Source organism: Cynocephalus volans, chromosome 12 (assembly GCF_027409185.1).
Source record: "Cynocephalus volans isolate mCynVol1 chromosome 12, mCynVol1.pri, whole genome shotgun sequence".
Lineage (NCBI taxonomy): Eukaryota > Metazoa > Chordata > Mammalia > Dermoptera > Cynocephalidae > Cynocephalus > Cynocephalus volans.
The window spans coordinates 50,293,608-50,314,850 of record NC_084471.1 but is presented as its reverse complement, the minus strand read 5'-3'; the positions used below and the strand labels follow the sequence as shown (position 1 = coordinate 50,314,850).

The window sequence follows — 21,243 nt, the reverse complement described above, 5'->3', positions numbered from 1 at the left end:
TAAATTCACACACACACATACACACACACACACACACAAACCGGGGGGTGGGGGGAAGAAGATTTAACAACCACAATTATTTTAAGTTGATACAACAAGCAAACAGAAAGGACATTGTTGGGGGGCAGGGGGGGAGGGAGAAGGGAGGGAGGTTTTGGTGATGGGGAGCAATAATGAGCTACAATGTATATCGACAAAATAAAATTAAAAAAAAAAAAAAAAAAGAATCTAGTTCCCTGTGACTATAGGTCTGATTAGTAACCTTAAGCATATCTGTAACATCTCTTTTGCTATTATGGCTGTGAAATCTCCTCATGTTCACAGTCCTGAGGTTCGGGTGGGAAATCTTGGTGGGGGTGGAGATTTTGGAATTCTGCCTACCAGAATCTATTCTCTGACCCCTAAAGAATCTGAAAACATCTTACAACAAAAAACACAAGACAATACTATCCACAATTTGATTTAATCTTACACAAGCTCTTTCAGAGTACCTTAATGAGGAAATAGTCCCCAACTAATTTAATGAGGTCATACTAATACTGACACCAAAACCTGACAAGGATGGAACAACAACAAAAAAAAATTATAGGCCAATCTCTTTACAAATATTGCAACAAAAGTCTTAATCTGTAAACAAAATCAATTTGACAAATGTATTAAAAAAGAATGTATTACAATTGATGAGACAATAAAAAAACTTGTTGAAGTTGGGTTTATTTCAGGAACATAAATTTGGTTTAATATGAGAGAATTGATTAATTAATTTACCGCCTTAACTGATGGGAAGAAAATCATATGATTATTTATAAAAATACAAAAAAACCCCTAATGAAATTTGATGACCATTCATGGCAAAGTCTTTACAGATAAGAATAGAAGGAAACTCCTTTAATTTGATAGAGACAAATTAAAAAAACCTACAACAAACATACCAAAGTGAAATGTTGAAAGCATTATTTATTTTTATATTTATTTATTTATTTATTTTCTACAAAGTTATTTTATTTTACTAAACAAAATATTGGTTTTTCTTTTTGAAGTTTTTTTTTTGGAAGGAAAACATCACAAACTAAATGTAACATCAATTGATAAGGAACAAATTTTACACTCAAAGATTAACATCCTTAATGCAAAAAGAACTCTTAAAAAATGTATTAGAAAAATCTAAGCAGAAATTTGGTAAGGACATGAACAGATAAGTCACACACCCTGTAGAAACATGTGTGGCTAAAATCAGAACATTCTAAGATGTTGTCGCAGGGGTCAGGTGGGGCAGGGGGACAGGCTTGCCCCTCGGCTGCTGTCTCAGGACCCTCTGGGTGGTTGGCTCCATTGCTTGCCTGGTTGTGGGGGCAGGGGTGGACTGGTTCTTTTAAAGGTATAAAAAGTTCATTATTTTAACTTAATGGTATAGGTTGGGAGTTTATCCTCTGACGATTAATTCCATAATTCTTTCTTCTCTTTCTTCTCACCTGGAGTCCACTCAAGCTGACATTTACATTGCAAAATCTTTGATTTGCCTTTAGTTATCTTTCTCCTCTGATTACTTCTTCTTTTGGGCCTCTAGTTTTTGCTGTTTTGCTTCTAAGTTTTTCCTTTGGTATATTTTCACTCCAGCAAATGCTGGGCAGAGAATTAATGTTTTTGCTGCCAAGATATGCAGCAACAGGGACGTGTGTTCCAGAAACTTCCAGTTCATGGTGCACCAACTGTGAATTCACTCCTAATCAATGTAGCCCCCCCCAGACAAGTACATGATGAGAGCGAGCTGGAAGGTCTGACAGCTCCTGGCAGCAGAGCCTGCCACGCCTGGCGGGCCCGCAGACCATGACTCCCGCGGTCCTCTATTTTTTAAAATTCGAAAAGATTCAAAAATTTGAATGTCATTCCTGCTCAGGAGCATGCTAATCTCTGTACAGTTCTAAATTTAGCATATGGGCTGCTGAAATGAGCATGAAAGCATTATTTTTAATATCATGGAAAAAAGATTACCTATTAATACTGCCTTCATTCAGTATTATAACTGAGGTTCTACTCAATACAATAAAGCAAAACTAAATAAATAAAATCATAGTAATAATCACCATAAAATAACACAAAACAAAATGGATGGAGTTTGTAAAAAAAAAGGAAGGAAACTATCACTATTTTTTGATAAGACTATTTACTGGAAACTCTAAAAGACACATTTTAAGAATTAATAGGAAAGTTTACCTAGATTCTGGAATAAAAACAAATGTAAGACATTAATTGTATTTCTATATGTCAGCAACAATTAAAAAATTAGATATTGAATTTTAAAAATGTCACTCAGGCACAGAAACATAAATAGCTACAAATAAATTCAATATAGGTATACAAAATCTTCCTGAAGAAAATTTTAAAACCTTATTGAAAGACATTAAAGACCTAAATGGTGAAATACTCCATGTTAATGGGTTAGGAGACTCAATAAAATAAAGATTTCAATTATCTCAAATTAATCTATAAGTTCTATGCAATTTCAAACAAAATCTCATTACATATTCTTATGTAGAAGTGATAAGATGATTTCAAAATTTTTACGAAAGCAATGTATGAGAACTAAGATGGTCTTAAAGAGAAGAAGGTATGACTGCTTACCCTTCAGGTATCAAGATTTATCCTAAAGCTTTAATAATTAAGGCAGAGTGATATGAAGCATGGTTAGAGAGATAAACCAATACAACAGAAGAGAGAGACTATTATTCCCAGATGGCATAATATATGACAAACACGGTACTGTAGATTACTGAAGATAATCAATACTGCTGTAGCAATTGGTTATCTATTGGTGGGACTGGGGGACGAAACTGGGTTCCTATCTTATACTGAACAAAAAAATTCCACTTTGATTAAATGGGGAAAAAAGTATAGAATTTAACATAGGAGAATATCCTTGACTTTAGGACATGGAAGGATTTTTTTTTTAAAGAAAAAGATTAAAAAGTACAAAACATAAAAGAAAAAAAAAAACTGATACATTTGTCTCATCTCTTGTCCATGTAACAATTCAGGTCTTACCCTACGATCACCATATTTTGGTCAACTTCAGGAACAGGCATGATGCCAGAAACAACTTCCTAACTTCAACTCCTTCTCCTCTGGCATGCCAGCAATACTACAGGACAAACTACAAAATAAAATACAGATGCTGAAGAAAGTCTGAGAAGAGACTACAGAGAACAAGCATATGGAAAAGGAGAAGGCAGTAAATCAGAAGAGAGTTAAAAGGGAGGTTTCCAAACCCCTTTCAACTCTTCAAGACCTCATCAAGTCTTGACGGTGGCTCACTGTTGGAGGGGTCTATGTGTACATTATGATGACTATTTTGAATCTAGACTAGAGGATAGAGGATTTCAGAAAAAGTCAGTACATTTTTACCCCTTGAAAAGGAAGTCATACGAACATTGCTTTCGGTTCTTGATCTGCATCTTAGTCATGCGAATAAAAATCAATGCCTACAATTCTATACGTAAAGGTAGCACATAAACTTTGCTGAAAATTTTTCTTGTAATCTATTTAACCTGGAACAACCTAGGTTGTTCACTTGATTAATAGTTTGCATTAATAATCAAAACAATCAATGAATTCTATTGAGCCAATTTTATTAATTTCTCTACCCTGAGAGAGACTGTGAAAAAAAAGAATTCAAGTGTGGAGATTTTTTTTTTTTTAATCGATTAAAAATTTTCCCGCTTTAGAAAATTAACCTTTTTTAAAAAAACATGATAGAAATGTGCTCCCATGCATGATCATTAGGAGTATGGAAGTAGTTAAATAATGTACGCAGTGAGACAAAGTAATTTGAAATGATGCTCAAATATTTGAAGTGCATTTTCCCCCCAATGGTAAAAATCCATTTAGGTTATGATTGCTGTATGATAAGTAGTTAGCTGAATTAGTGAAAAAAAAGGAGAGAGAGAGAGAGAGAGAGAGAGAGAGAAGAAAAAAAGAAAAGGTTAATTGGAACATACATCAAAGTTAAATAGCTCTTATTCAGGGAAAACAAACTGCAATAGATCTTAATTGCTATTAGTGTTTATTAAGAGTCTCAGTTTATTAGGTATTTCATTTTCAAGGATTTTTATTTTCAGATTAGAATCTGGAGAAACGTCATTTGTCCAGCTTAGGCTCCATATGCCCAAGTATCACTTCTACTTGAAGGCAATTCTCAAAATCACCATCATAATTACCAGTAGGAAATAATTTTCTTGGGGTTGGAATTTGCAGATCCAACAACTTTAGGGACAGCAAATATCTTACCACTACATGAGTTTATAAACTAAGGATGATGCAGGCAAGACAGAAAAAGAGGACAGAGAATTCTTACAGGTTAATAGTCTGGTTACATTTTATTTCCTTTCTCCTTATCAATGCCTGAAATCATACAGCAGATACAGATATTCACTGCAAGTAAAATATGTCCATGGGCCTATTCTCATAGGAACAGCCATCAAATGACCTCATGTTATAAAATAACATGTCACCAGTAATGAAGGAAGAGTGGATTGCTAACAATAGTTTATACCTACTGAAATATCCACAGGAATTGCTGGATCATTGTAATATTTTGAGAATATTCTTTTTAATTAAATGTGAAATATTGGTTCTCCACTTAAAAATAAATATCAAAACATATTTGAAAACAATGCTACAGAAAAATGATTCCAGATGTTCTTTGAGAAGTTGTGAAAGCCCATTGGAGAAATACTGATATACAGTATTGTGTATGTATAAGTTAAATCTATGTGTATACATAAATTTATGTATATCATATACAGACAGACACACACCCACACACCCTCATACATAATGACAAGAAAATAAACCATAGTAAATGTGGAAATTTGGAGAAAGAAACTGATAACTCTCCATAAACAATTTGCTAAAGTAAATCACTGACCTTAATGGCTGAGATGAAACACACAAGGGAGCAATTAGGGAGAGTAATGCAAAGGCAAATAAATAAGAAAAAAACTTCAAGCAAATATAATGGTTCTTCAATGTTGCTAAGTTTCAAGAAAAGTTAGTTTGACTAGTTAAATCTCAGGAAGGAGCAGTATTACGATCACCTTCAGAATCCAGATGGAGTTATAAGCCAGTAGTGATCAAAAACAAAAATAAATGTGGAAAGCATAAAACTTTACAAAGTAGCTTTAAATAGATCTTTAGAACAAATATTAAGGTTTAACATTTTTCTAAAAGAATTAATTGATAAAAGAAATGAAATATGACAATGATTATTTGAATAAAGCAGTGGAAAATAGTAAATTAAATTAAGTTAAATATTTAATTATCTTTTCCAACATACTTTTTTAAAAGTTGAGAATACCTAAGAAAATTGAAAAGCCAACAAAGATTACTTATTTCAAAATAATACTTATTTTTTTCTAACTATAAAAGCAATAATTGTTTACTGCAGAAAATTTGAATGAATAGAGAAAAATAAAATCTCAGTTCTACCCTCTGTAAATGGAACTATCCAAGGGAATAAATAAATTGTACATAGATTAAAATTAAAATGTAAGTATATAGATTGAAAAGTAACAGATAAAGGCATTTACCTACAAATATGTGAACTAATACAAAAGCTGACGAAGTGGCCAGATAGAAAATTAGCATACAAAAATGAATAGCTTTCCATTACAAAAACAAAAACAGATTATGTAAGTAGTTTTAAAAGATCCCATTTACAAAAGCAATAAAACTTTTTGAGTTATAAATAAGTAATAAATTATGACATAATCTATAAAACTTTACTGAAAGATCTAAAAGAAAAACTTAGTTAAGTGGAAAATAAACCATATTTATGGATAGAAATGCTAAATGTTGTAAGTATTGTAATAACAAATGAGTAGGTAAATTAAATAAAATCCCAATCAAAATCCCCACAAGATATTTCATGTAACTTGATAACATGATTTTTAAATTCACATGGAAGATGAAATGCTTAGGAATAACCAGGACAATCTTGAAAAGAAAGCAAGCAATAGAGTGATGCATTCAGTTAGACATCAAAACAAGTTCTGGAGGTGTAATTGAAACAGGGACAAAGCAGCATGGCACAAGACAAAACAGACTTACCTATACACCTGAGTGTAGTTCTAAACTTTCCACTCTGGAAATGTAGAAAGTCCAGAACTTTACTCAGGTATGCACAGTAATTTAATGTGTGACAAGGCCAGCATTTTAAACCAGTGGAAAATGTTTTGGGAAAATAAAAAGATGCAGAAGTGGAGTTCTACTTCAAATCATTAAATGAAATAAGTTTCAGCTAAATTAAAAACCTCAATAAAAATATTAACGTCTTCATAATTAATAGGGTGGAGTGTATTAATGGTTTTGGAGGTAAGAAAGGCCTTAATAAGCAAAACAAAAAAAGCAAAGGCTATAAAGAAAAAGATTAATAAATTTGTCTAAACTGAATTTAATTGCTTTTTAAAAACATTTATTTGTACATATATGTGGGGCATGGTGTGCTGTTTCAATCCATGTATATACCGCACAGTGATTCACTTACGGTAGGTAGCATAATTTGTACCTATTAGTCCATCTCTTTTCCTCTACTCCACCCCCTGTAACTATTATTCTACTCTCTAATTCTGTGAGAATCACTTTTTATTTTTTAGATTCCACATGAGTAATATCATGCGGTATTTGTCTTTTTGTTCCTGACTTACTTCACGTAACATGATGGTTTCCAGTTTCATCCACTTTGCTGCAAATGATAGGATATCATTTTTTGAAAATAGTAAAATAGCTGGGTAGTATTCCATTGTGTATATATACCACAGTTTTGTTATCCATTCATCTGTAGACAGACATTTAGGTTGATTCCATCTCCTGGCTATTGTGAATAGTGCTGCTAAAAACATTAGAGTTGTCTTTTGATATATTGATTTCACTTCCTTTGAGTATATAACCAGTAGTAAGATAGCTGGGTCACAGGGTAGATCTATTTTTAGTTCTCTAAGGAAACTCCATAACTGTTTTCCACCCCAATTTTCACTCTCACTAGCAATGTAGGAGAGTTTCTTTTTCTCTGCATCCTCACCAGCATTTGTTATTTTTTGGGTTGTTGATAATAGCCATTCTAACTGAATTGAGATGACATGTCATTGTGGTTTGAATTTGAATTTCGCTGGTGATTAGTGGTGTTGAACATCTTTTCATGTGCCTATTGGCCATTTGTATGTCTTCATTTGAGAAAATGTATGTTCAGGTCCTTTGCCCATTTTTTAATTGGGTTATTTGTTTTTTGCTGTCAAGTTGTTTAAGTCCCTTATATATTTTGGATATTAGTCCTTCGTCTGATGGAAGCTAATATTTGCAACATGTATACAAATAATCAATTAATATCCAGGAAAATATACATGCTATGCTACTACATATTTTTATGCATACAGTTTTCAAGATCAATAAACTGAAGACATACAACACAGTAGAAGAATGGGCAAGAGATATAAACAGATAGTAAGAAGAGACTTAACTGGCCAATAAACATAAAAAAAAGTCCTTCTTAAGAGTCAGAAAAATAGGAATTAAAACAAAGTGACTCACCAGTTTTTAATCTCACAGAGGCCAAATATAGAAGTTTCATAATATCAGCTGTCGACCAGGGTGTAGGGCAATATGTGCTCTTTGCATACTAAAAGGAAGTGAAAATTGGCACAGTCTTTTTGGTGGACAACTTGGCAGGCTCTGTTGCAATTGGAAATGTGCAAACCCTAGATGTGTTTATAGAATGAAAAACTGGAATTAAGTTGAATGACCATTATTGCATGGAGGGGAATAAAGTAGATTTTTATATACTACCATGACAAATGTCTTAAGTCATGGTTAGGCAAAAGCCAAAACAATAAAATATCAAAACAAACAAAAAAAGCAGATTGCAAATTAGTACATTACGTTATGATATTTTTAAAAAAGACAATGAAAAACAAAATTGTATGATTTTGTAAATGTAAATACAGAGAAAAAGTTTTAGATGGATGCATATAAACTTTATAACAATGTTACTCCTATGGAGGAGGACAGGAAACCGGGACATGGGATAGGGCCAAACATAAGGAGACTATATTCTGGGATATTTGGGACAGTCCACATTTATTCTCATTTTAATCACTGGTTGACTTACCTATACTCAAATTGCTTTTCCCTTCATAACATTAGTTCTAGAGAATGCTTTGGAGTAATAATAATAATTACTTACATTTATTAAGTGGTGCTGGGCCGTAAACTATTATAGATCAACTTACATGTGTTCCATGTGGACATGGACTGTCAGATTGCCAGACCCAGTAATAGCACGAGCTTGGGGCACTCTTCTCTTCAGCTCTGAATTCAACACAGTACGAGATCTGAAGACAATTTCCTCATCTTTGTAGCCAGTGAAATGGAATGCAGGCTATTTAAAGTAGGCCATAATCTTCGTCTTGGCCACCTATAATTAAGTAACAAATGTGTAGAATTATCTTATTCTCCAATTAATTTTATGTGTGCATGGTTTGTCTGAAATAGCTAAAAATAATTTCAAGTTTTTTAAAAAAACAAGTAAGGTAAACATGATAAAGTAAAAATAGCACTGGGTTGGAAATTTAGAAACTCACCCATTTTTAAAATAGAAATCCTGTCCTACCATGGACTCCCTATGTACCCTGAATATATTGTTTAATTATGCTATTTTCTGTCTCCATAGAGGGAACCTATGCTTTCACAATTTTTTTAAAAAATTATTTTTAATCTGTTTTATTGATAAAATTAAAATTTATCAACTTTAAATCCACATATTTATGTGTTTTGATAAAAGTATATATTTTAACAATCATCATACTCAAGATATAGATTTCTACTGCTGCAAAAAGTTCTCTCATGCCCCTTTGCAGTAAATCCACTCCTAGCCCCTATCAACCTACTTTTTGTCGCTACAGTTTCACCTTCTCTAGAACTTTATGTAAATCAAATCAATTAGTATTTTGTCTTATGTGTCTGGTTCCTTTCATTTAGCATAATTATTCTAATGTTCTAATGCAGATTCATTTTTAAAAGACTATCACTGCCCACATTGAATTATCCAGGCACCTTTGTAGGAAATCAATTAATCATATATTTGGAAGTCCATTTCTGGGCTGTCTATTCTGTTCCATCAATCTAGATGCTTATCCTTGAGCCCATACTGTGCTATTTTGATAACTATCACTTAAGTAAGTCTTGATATCAGGTGTAAGTCCTACAATTTTGTTCGTCTTTCAGGTTTTTTTCCCACTATTTTAAGTGCTCTGCATTCCCACATACAGTTTAGAATTAGCTTTTAATTTGGCAAGTAAACCTGCTGAGATATTCTCTGGGATTGCGTTGAATATATAGGGGAGAAATGACTTCTTTTTGCAACTGTGAGTCTTTATGGTGCATGAAAATTATATCTCTATTTATTTAGTTCTTCAATGTCTCGTCAGCAATAGTTTGTAGTTTTCAGTATATAAGTATTGCACATTTTTTGCTAAATTTATCCTATATTATTCATTTTTATGCTATTCAAAGTGGTGTTATTTTTAAAAATTTAATTTTGTGGTCTATAGAACTCAATTTTTGTGTATTGAACTTGTATCCTGTGATCTTGCTGAACTTCCTTATTAACCATATTAGCTTTTTTGTAGATTCCTTAGGTTCTTTTTAAAAAAATCATAATTACATAATCTGAAAAAAGAGTCAGTTTCATATTTTCCTGTCCAATCTGTAGACATTTTATTATTTTTCTCTTGCCTTACTAACTTGGCTAGGACCTCCAGTGATAGGTGTGAGATAGAGATCAAGAAACGTTTTTTTCCGCATAGGCATATTCAATTGAGCCTGTTCTATGTTTGAAAAGGCCACTGTTTCCCCCTTTGCACTGCAGTGTCACCTTTGTCATCATCGGGTGACTATGTACAAATCTACTCTGGACTCTCTATTTTATATCATTTAGTCCATTTTGTCTCTCCATGCAACAATATCACACTGCTTTATAGTCAGTTTTGATAAGTGATAGAGTAAGTCCTCCAGGCTTGTTTTTCTTCTTTCACATGTTTACATTGGCTATTTTGCATTTACATAGACATTTCTGAATGTGTAGGTCCACGTTCCCCATCCACAAATACAATCTGCTGGGATTTTGATGAAGATTATGTTGATTCTATATGTCAGTTTGTGAAAAATTGGCATTCTGAAATGAATTTAATCTTCTAATCCATGAATGTGTAATATGATTTGTATTAGTTTCCTAGGACTGTCATAACAAATTACCAAAAATTTAGTGCTTAAAATAACAGAAATTTATTCTCTTACAGTTCTGAAAATGAGAAGTTCCAAATCAAGATGTTGGTAAGGCTATGCCTCTTGCAAAGCTCTAGGGAGGGATCCTTCCTTGCCTCTTGTAGCTTCTGGTGGTTCCTGGCAATCTTTGGCATGTGGCAGCTGAGTGTCCAAATCTTTTTCTTATAAACACACAAGTCATTAGATTTAGGGATCACCCTAATCCAGGATGCTTTTATCTTAAGATCCTTAACTAATTAAATCTTCAAAGACCCTGTTTTTAAATAAGGACACATTCTTAGTTTTCTGGTGTACATGAATTCTGGGGGGACACTATCCAACCCACTACACCATCTATTATCTTGAATCTTCTTTAGTTTATCTCAATAATGTTTTATAGTTTTCATTTTAGAATATAGACAACTTATATTAGATTTCTTCCATGATACTTGATGTTTCATAATACTATTGCAATGATTTTATTTTTTAAAATTTTGTTTTCCATTTGTTTGTTGCTGGTATGTAGAAATATAATTGATTTTGTGTATTGACCTTGTATGCTTATATTAATTCTGATAGTTTGTCTTTAGATATTTTTTAATTTTCTACATATGTCAACATTTCATAAACAATAGCAATAATATTTCTTTCTCTCTAGTCTTTATACATTTTATATGTTTTTCTGGTTCTTATTTCACTGACAAGGACATGCACTACAATGTTAAATAGAAGTCATCTGGCAGGCATTTTGTTTCTGATTTCAAGAAAAAATTGTTCAGTATTTTACTGTTAATTATGATGTTTTCTATGTTAATTTTGAATATTTTTTCCACTATGAAATTAATGAAGTTCCCTTCTATTTCATGTTTGCTAAGAGTTTCATCCTGAATGAGTGTTGAATTTTATCAAATTATTTTTCTGCATCAAGTTGACATGATTTTCTCCTTTCCCCAGATAATGTAGAGAACTACATCAATTAATTTTTTTTAAATGTTAAACCACCCTTGTTTTTTGAAAGTCTCCACATGGCATGATATATGTATATATGTATATATACTCATACATGTATGTGAATATACAAATGCAAACGTTAAATACACACACATATATATTCTTATTTATCATAGGACTGTATTTGCTAGTATTTTGTTTAGAATTTTTGTATCTATGTTCTCTAGAAAAATTGGTTCATAATTTTATTTCTTGTAATGTTCTTGTGAAGGTTTGGTATTTTGGCTATGCTGGTTTCATTTAAAAAGTTTAGTTATGGGCGGCCCAGTGGCGCACTAGGGAGAGCGCAGTGCTTGGGAGTGCACCGGCGCTCCCGCCGCAGGTTTGGATCCTATATAGCAATGGCTGGTGCGCTCACTGGCTGAGCGCGGTGCGGACGACACCAAGCCAAGGGTTGCGATCCCCTTACCGGTCACAAAAAGACAGAAAAAAAAAAAAAAAGTTTAGTTACATTAAAATTAAGAACTTGTGGGCCAACCCCGCGGCTCACTCGGGAGAGTGTGGTGCTGGGAGCACAGCAGCGCTCTCGCCGCGGGTTCGGATCCTATACAGGGATGGCCGGTTGGCTCACTGGCTGAGCGCGGTCACAAAAAAGGACAAAAAAAAAAAAAAAAAAAATTAAGAACTTGTATTTTTCAAAAGACATCAAAAGGAGAATGAAAAGAAAAGCCAAAGAATGAGAGATGACATTTTCAATGTATAGCTGATAAGAGATTTATATCCTGAGTAAAGAACTTCTACAAATCAATAAGAAAGACAAAATTAAATAGGATAATGGAGGAAAAATCATGAGCAGGCATCACATGAATAGAAAATCCAAATGACCAACAAACACATGACAAAATGTCAAGCCTTATTAACTTTCTGGATAACTGTAAATTAACACTAAAGTGAAATACCAACTACTGCACATATCCCCCAGATTGGAAAAAAATTAAAAACTCTAAAGGTATTTCCAAAAATATGGAGTAACAGAATTCTCATTCACTGTTGGTGCGTATATAAATTGGTACAAGTATTTTGAACAAAATTGGCAACAACATTTATTAAATTTAAGCATACACATACCCTACAACTCAGAAATTCTACTCCTGGGTTTATACCCTAGATAAGTATGGTTACTTATGTGTCAGAAGAATGTAGAATAAAATTTATATTTGTGTTAATTTGCAATAGCAACAAACTAGAAATAACCCGAATATCCATCAATAGTAGAATGGATAAACTTGTAAAATTTCAAACAAATGAATATTATAAAGCAGTAAAAATAAACAAACTAGAGCAATGCATAATAACAGGGATGAAATTAACAAATATAATATTAAGTGAAAGAAGAAATTCTCAAAAGAATAGGCAACAGACACATAGGGGTGGGGCTTCGAGAATGCCATTAGTGTTTATTTCCAAACTCATTCGACTATTATTGTTTGAATGTTCACTTTAAAGTTTTCCATTATACTGTGCATTTAAATGTATTTTTTGTACATATGCTATATGATACATGTTTTAAGTTGTTTAAAAAGAATTTTCAAAGAAAATAATATTATACATGTCTTTATAAAAGCACATACTGACAATAACAATATTAAACTTCAAGATTTTATAACAAAAAATATTGTGTCTGATAATGTAGGTCTTCAGCTCTTTGTTATAATCTTCAATGATTTTTTGAACAATAAACTTCTATGTCATGATTTAAGTGACAATAAACTAAATGCGAAATACAAGTCAGATTTCTTTAAAAGACTCGCCCATTTAAAAGTTAAAGCCTCCTTGGGAACTACTTGCTGTAAAAAGAAAATTTAAAAAAAGAGTTAAAGCCAATAAATTTGGTGAAACTCCAAATATATAAATAATAGTTTGTGATGTCTTTGTCAAGTCTCAATTACACTTGATTTAGTTACTCTATTATGATAGGAATATTCATTAATTATTTCATAAGTATAAATTAATAAGAACAAATTAACCATTAGGGAAAGGATGTTTTTAATAACTCAATTAAAAACATGAGACAGATTAATCTGTTAGTTTGAAAGATGCCATTACGTAATATTAGCTATGTATTATAGAAATATTTTGTTTTATTGGCATAAAATGAGTAGACATATAAACAAATAGAGACAACTTTATAGGCCTATTTAGCCAAAAGCAAGTATTTTTTTTATCAGGATTGAATGAAATGATTAGCTATCTGTATGTATTGAGATATGTTTCTTCGTAGTTCAGTTGTGCTTTTTGAGAAAGATGAGAAATATTGCAGAAAGAGCATAAACTTTGGAGTCATGTAGAACTGTGACTCATGGCAAATGACGTTATTTTTTCTGAGCCTCAGTTTCCTTATCTGTAAAAAGGGAGATATTAGGAACCTCTCAGGCTTGCTGTGGTTATTTACACTGAGATGGTAATACATGGCTTATGGTAGACACCTAATAAATGCTAGTCCACATTGCAATTAGGGTCTTTTCTAACCCTAGACTCCATATGTAACTTAAATCTAAACTCTTCTATTTAGAATTTAATACATTCACATTATGTAAAACTCGTGCACCCAACCCCATTTTGGAAATCCTAGAAATAGGGAATAATATGTTAGAAAGAAATTCGGTGTTATAGTCAGGTTTTTTACAAATAAATGCATGCACACATGAAAAACTCCAATTTGAATCTGTTTAACTGCATATATTGATTACCTTGTCCTTTCTCAAGCCATTTAGGAAAAAGGTAAATCTATCTCAGGGAAAATTCGGTGGACCTCAACACTATTCTAGGGCCAGCATTAATGTGTAGTAAAAATACAAAACCAAACCAAAACAAAAAACTGGACTAAAAACCAAAGTGGTTTCTGACTTTATGGATTCCACTAACCAGCTATATGACCTTATACAGTTCATGTATTTTCTCTGAGTATGAGATCTAACATGGAGCTATAAATGTGAGGGTACTTCAAAAAGTTTGTGGAAAAGTAGAATGAAAAGATAATATAAATCTTTCCATAAACTTTTTGAAGTACCTTCATACCTGTATCTAACAATAAAAGAGTGAAAACAGCACTTGATTAGGAATCAAAAGGTCTTCGATTTAACAAAAAGAGTAAAAAAAGATATGTGGTAATCCTGTACAAAAGAAAAAAAGAGAGCACCACTTTAAATATCAAATGAATCTCCTCCAGAAAAATCTTTTTTAAAACAGAGAAGGATAAAAAAAAGTTTCCCAAAACATCACGGTTTGTAGTCACAGTTTTCTCCCTGAGATTTTTATTCTCTGCCACATGCACACAGAGTCAGGAGGGAACCCTTTAGGAGATAACAGCAAATCTTCCAGATTTCAGAGGAGAAAACCAAGACTGATGCAGGGCAGTTAACTAAGTCTTTTTGAACCTTAGCATTTCATCTACAAAATAAAGGGGTTAGAATACAATTTCTCCAAAGTTCTTTTCAACTCAAACTTTCTATAACTTTATTTGAGGAAGAGCTCTTATAATTGGAAAAGGATGGACATTTTACATCAGCGAGTGTAATAAAATCTCTTTGTGAACCAGAAGTAGGATAAAATAAATGAGTGAAACAGAACCTAAAGTATTAGACCAGTTTAATCAGAATTAGCAATTTTAATGGTTGCAAATCCACCAAACATCTGTGCAATGCTTCTTTCTAAATGAAACAATCTACATGAAAGCATTTTGGAAACCATAAGATGCTATACAAATGTAAAGTATTATTAACATCATCACTTCCTTTATTTGAGACCACAGTCTTGGTATAAGTAGCCTATACATTTCAGTTGTGACCGATCACCCTGGGTGGGCATGGTGGGGTGGGAGGAAGAGGAAAGAGGAAGTGGATTTGCTTCTCCTGTTTTCTAGTTTTCTTTTATTTCCTGAGCCTGTAAGTCTATGACATAATATAAGCAAGTTTTTATTGTTTGCTTGTTTTTTCAAGCATTAAGGAGTAGTTACTTCTTAATACATAGACAAATAGATGCTCAATTCTTTTTGTGTGTTGGAGTTAAGGAAACAGTCACTTTAAATTCTCGTTTCTTGATTTGAGACATTTTTAGACAAAGCAGGTGGTATGGCATATATTTTACCATTGTGTCCAATATTTTCCATATGTTAGCTTAGTTCTTTTCTTTTCTAAAATAAGCTGTAATTTGTATAAAGTCCTTCTAATTGGTAAGTGCTTTAAAATAAGAATCGCTGGTTATGAGTCACTGCAATGACGTTAGACCATACCGTCTGGGAATATTATCCGCATTTGACCTTGAGAGAAACTCAGGGGTTGACAAAAAGGTAGAGAGCGAACTAGACCTCCCAGGCTGTCTGCAGAATGCCAAAACTCTAGAAACAAGTAATAGTAGAATTATAATTTGGAAGATGCCCATAGATGAACAAATGTCTTGAAATCACATGACCTGGCTTAATAGCTTATTAGAAGTTGCTTGTTTAAATTGAATGTTAATTTACAAGAACCTTTTGGGAAATTATTATGACCATTTATAAACTATATTATTAAGAAGGAAAGCTGGGCCTAGCACTTGCTTAAAGTTGTATTTTCATCAGATTTCATCTCCCTTGTAAGAGGATAATCAGGTAAACAGTGTGTCTTGGCCTGGGGATTGGAGGTGGGGTGGGGATTGGGGATCTTTAATCTTGCCTTTACTATTATTCTCCTCTAATTTCTAGCCTTGGATAAGCGATTGGTCAAACTCCTTCACAGTAAAGGAAGGGTAATGTCACTAATAAAACCTCCAAAGCAAATTAATAACATATTGATTTCCCTAAAGGCTTCCTAAAATTAACTGCTCATCTCAGCTTGGGGTAGAGAACTTGCAGCTTGAAATACAAGTTTTTCTCAAACTCAACTTGAGTATATCTCATGTACCCTCTGATAATTATAAAAGGAAGTCAATTGATGCCACTGGAATGCACATGACGTCAGTTGTGAAATTATTAAACAGTAATGTTCAGAGCTTCTGTGGCCTAGAAAGTTTTTAATAGAATTAAACAGCAAGTGCAATATTACCCAAATGGTGGAAGGAAGATTTAATTGCTGAGATACAGAGGACGGGCTGTTTTCAGTTTGAACTACAGCCAGAAAAATCTCTGTTATAAGAACTCCAATCCTTCACAAAGGCATGGAAGAGGAGAAAGTTAACAACCAGTTATGCTGTGCACATTGAAGAACTTGTAGCACAGCGAATTACATAGTAATTCCTTGGGTAAACAAACAAACAAACAAAAATTTAAGAAATGTCAGTGATCAGAGCTTTAAAGCAAGAGGTAGACATTCCAATACAGGCTATGTAGGGAGATAAGAACAAAACAGGGACACAAGAAAGAGATCCAGACTGAATCAATGCAATTAATAAATAATGCTATGAGAACCCACTGTATTGTTAAGATAATTTGTTGTGTATGACCTCAGATACATAGCAGGGTAAAAAAATATTTTTACATTACTCTTAGAGACAGAACTACTTTTGTTAAGAAAACAATAAGGTAACTCACTTCAGGCATTGAAGGTGAGGCCTTGGGAACAGCAAGGAAGCAGCAAACCATGGAGTCAAAATACTCTGCACAAGGAATTATAGGAATTTGTGATCCTGGAAATGGTGAGTTGGTAAAGAAAACGGTTTTGGAGAAGAGTCAGAGAAGGCTAAAGTACATGGTGAGAAACCATGGTTGAGACAATCTGATGAGAGTCCCTGCAGGGGAAGGGGGAATTGCCAACTGCCTTTAAGAACAGATATGTTAATAATCAAATTTAAGTTGTTTAAGGTTCTCCAGGCTCTGTTAAATGTCATTCAGTCTGCTAAATGCATTTCCTTGTTCAGGAAGTCTGTGGGGAATGAAAGACTGGGGATGAGAGGCAGGGCCCAATGTGGAGTATAGCAGTGCAAACCCGGGGAAGCAGGAACTCAGAGCCAGGGGTGACTCTGAGGCATGTGCCCACGTTCTCCCGGCCTCAAGCCACCTCAGATGCTCTCTTGGCAATGATGAGAGCTTCCCAGCTCCAGAATCCCAGTCTCTCTTCTCGGCACAGCAAATGTGGAGAAATTAATGTCCTGGGGCAACTCTCAACCACTGGGGTGAGGGTGGGGTGGGTAGAAGGGATGGATAAATGCCCCAACCTTCCTTTTCTCCCTCTGAAAATTTTGAAGTGTGTTTCACAGTTTCCAAAAAGGTTCCCAGTGGACTGAGCCCTATTTGCCCACAGTGGTAGCATATCGTTAACATACTCTTTGGCTGTTTTCCCGTTCCTGTCTCACTTTTCCCATTCCCATATTTGTGCTTCCTGCCCTCACCCCTCAGGAATTACCTACACCCACATTCTTAACTCGGGGTCTCCTTTTGGGGAAAACCAAACTAAGACACCCTCCCACCCCGTCCCTAGTTACACTACTCTAATCCCAGAGGCAACTACTTCTACCAGTTTCTTGCCTTCCAAAAATATCCTTTGTAAAAGCAAGCATTTGCATATATATGTATGTATGTACATATATGTATGCATGTTTATGTATGTGTTAAGATTTAACAATTTCCCAATTGTCCAATATAGAGGGAAAAAATCCATGTCTTAGACAATCAGTCTAAGATGACTAAATCTCTTTATAAAACGGTACATCTGCACTTAAAAGAGAATCAATCTTAGACCATTAATCACATTTAAAAATCATGCATAATGCATGACATTTTGTCTCAATTGTGTTGTCAAGGCGTACTCAAGGGCTCACCATTCATTAGTGGCTTGCAATTCACTGTACTTACCTTACATCAGTGCCTTTATAATTTAACTGCACATACATGACATACATAGCACACAGGACTTCCCAGCAAAGCAGTTATTATATCTGCATTAATAATTTCAAATATTTAAATTATTTTAAAATACTAACATTTTTACATAAAATTGTCTTAAAACCAAGAACTTTAACACAATCTCGTTTTAATGGTGCTATGTCTTAAAAGTTATTTATAGCATTCAAGTATTCTGTTTGTCGCACTGACTACTCATGTGCCAAACCAGAAAAATTAAGTTAGTTCTTTGTAGGCTACTATTCCTTCTGTGAGACAGATGGGTTTTTCAACATATGAGTGTGATATTTACTATTAAACTTAGAACTTCTTGCTATATTTTTAAAAATTGGATTATAGTGATGCTTATTTGATCTTATTACTGTTTGCCTAGAGTTGATCATAATCTACCTGAAGTTTTTACTATGGTTAATATGCTATGATGATTTACAGGTACGCACACATGTACAGATATACATCTGCACACACATGCATACTGTTTTATATGTACCGTGGAATTCAAAATGGAGTGGGAATCAGTTGAACTAGTAATCCATGAATAATAACTGGTGGATTTATCTTTTATCATTAACTTTTATAGACACTATTTACATTCGATACAATTATATTCAAATGATTGAGTATTGCAGGAACTACTTTTTCCACCTCATAAGTCAACTTATTTTAGACAGGGATATACAAAATCAGCTATGTTGTCATGGTTTCTTGTCTTCTTTAAGTTCTTGTGAAATGTCTTTGTATTTTCACATGATGTATTCACATTATTTTTAAATGCTGAGCAGAACATGAGATAACAGCTGCAATCAGAAACAAGTATCAGGACCTCACTTTAATGACCTGCCTATAGCAGGAAAATATTTCAAACTATGTATTATTTTCTATCCAGAAATGTTTTTCATCTTGTTTCCCTAATTAGCAATTTTAGTGGCATCCTTTCTTCACTCATCCCACTCATACATTCTGGGCACTGATTTTCTCCTAGCCTTTCTTATCGAAACCTGCTCTCAGGAAATGTATCTGGATCTGATTCACTTTGCTATGGGACTTATTGATGTCACTTGTTTTCTGGAAATTTGGGAGCCATAGGGGAAAAAAATCTCTGTTTTGAACATAAAAAATTGGAAACTGGGGGAAATTTTAAATATATGCAAAATGGGTTTATTGTGTAGTTCAGCATGGGTTATGAACATGAAATATTTTTATTTTTCTTTAGTCACTGTTTTCAATAATGCTCTATCAAGTGTCACATCCCTGTTCCTGAAGGACATCTTGGAAATGTGCCATGTGTTTCACTAAAAGCCTAGGCCTGTTTAAGATTCTCATCTCACAGTGGCTTAAATCTCATTTGCTTCCCTCCACTGCACCTCTTCCCTCTTGTGGCTTGAAAGATTTGGAGAGGGGGAAAGAAATGATCTGATTCGGATTACTGCCTTCCCTTCCCTTATTTTTCAAGCTCAGTTTCCCCAATTTGGGAGGCTGGGAGGATAAATTGGGGAGGAAGAGATCTTTTGGGGTGGTCAGTCACTCGTTGGCAGTGGGGAGGTAACCAGGTAGGCCCAGGTTGATTCTGTCTCTTCTCCTTGACATAGCAGGGACCTCAGTGCTGCAAGAACAAGGAAATGAATTTGGCAAACTTCCTGAGGAAGCTTGGGAGCACATCTTTCCCTAGTTGAACCTCCAGATGAAGATGTAATCTGTCTGACACCTTCTTTTTAATCTTGTAAGATTCTAAGCAGAGCACCCAGCTAAACTGTACCCAGAGAAACTGTGGGATTACAATTGTAGGTTTTCTGAAGCCATTATGCTGTGGCCGTTAAGCCGTTTGTTATGCAACAAGAGAAAACTAATATATCTTTCTTCCCTTTCTGTTTTTCCTCTATCATCTTGAGGTGGGGGTTGGTGCCGGCATAATATCTAGCAAGTAGCAGGGCCTTTTCAATAATCTTATAGCAAAATCTTATAAAAATACACAGCTGATTTTTTTTTTTTTTTTTTGATGACTCTCTTGAGCATGGTGGAAATGGGAGGAATGATTAATACTTCTTTGTCCTCAGGTAGGGGCCTTAATTATAATTCAACATATTAAATATACACAAATAACTAAAACCTTATTGTATATACACTACTGGATATCTTAGTGGCTTTCTTATATTGTCCAGTTCTGGTGAGAGAGAGAGAGAGAGAGAGAGAGAGTGTGTGTAACTTGGCTTACTCATAAAATTAACACATGAAAAACATTTTTTATATTACAGAGTATTACACATTCAGGCAATTAAAATGCAGCATTCATTCAACATTTGTCGAGATGCCTTTCTGTGCCAAGTCTTTGGATTTGCTCTTAAATATTTATAATTGAAGACAAATTTAGCCTCAAGTCACTGAACCTCAAAGAATCAATTCATTCAACAAATATGTATTGAGTATCCTGAAAATGAATCCTGAATAAAGAGTAGCCTTCATCTTCTCGGAGTTCAGCATGCTGGAGATGGTTAAATATATAAACAAATATTTCAAATATGGTGACAAATGTACATGCACTATCATGTCTGGCTATGTCAGGACTACTTTGTAGAGGATTGTGTCTAAGCCAGGACACTGTATGCAAAAATCTGTGTGTATGTTTTTATTTATGAGAAAGGAGTTTAAAACTTTATTGTATTTTCTAGCATGTCCACTTCTGGGTTAACAGGGAAAGAAGGGTGAATTAAGCAGAGGGAGTAAGATATGCAAAGACAAAGAAACAACACAGTATATTGCCTGGTTCAGTAAGTAGACTGACAAGGTTACCTCATAGAATGATGTGCAGGGCATTCTGGGATCACTTTACTATGACAGATTTTTGAGAAGATCACAAATATGTGAAAACAATAAAAACTCTGAGATGAGAGCCAAACAGAAGAAGCAAGGTTTTCTGAACTTAGGATGAACGATATCATGCAAGTAAAAAGACCACTCATTTTTCAGAAAAGAAAGAAAGAAAGAAAAGCAGGTCTAATACGAATTTTGAACCATAGAACCAAGATCTAACCATTAGCAGCTTCTGTTGACCTGTCTCTTTCTATTAATTTCATTAAATTTTGAAGTCTAGGCTTGTGCCCAATTTAAAT

General features: G+C 33.8%; 1 protein-coding gene and 1 non-coding gene across 2 annotated transcripts; both read right to left on the bottom strand.

Moving 5' to 3' along the window:
- Positions 1-1,543: 1,543 nt before the first annotated feature.
- On the bottom strand, positions 1,544-1,699 carry LOC134360345 (small integral membrane protein 11-like). The gene has a single exon (XM_063074597.1). The coding sequence runs from the start codon at positions 1,697-1,699 to the stop codon at positions 1,544-1,546; it is 156 nt and encodes a 51-aa protein (XP_062930667.1).
- Positions 1,700-1,852: 153 nt separating this feature from the next.
- Positions 1,853-1,955, bottom strand: LOC134361389 (U6 spliceosomal RNA). Its single transcript, XR_010021416.1, has one exon. It is a non-coding gene; the product is annotated as a U6 spliceosomal RNA (small nuclear RNA).
- Between the last annotated feature and the right edge of the window lie 19,288 nt (positions 1,956-21,243).

Excerpts from the sequence above, each read along its gene's own strand:
- LOC134360345 (XM_063074597.1), bottom strand. The coding sequence starts at position 1,699 with ATGAACTGGAAGTTTCTGGAACACACGTCCCTGTTGCTGCATATCTTG.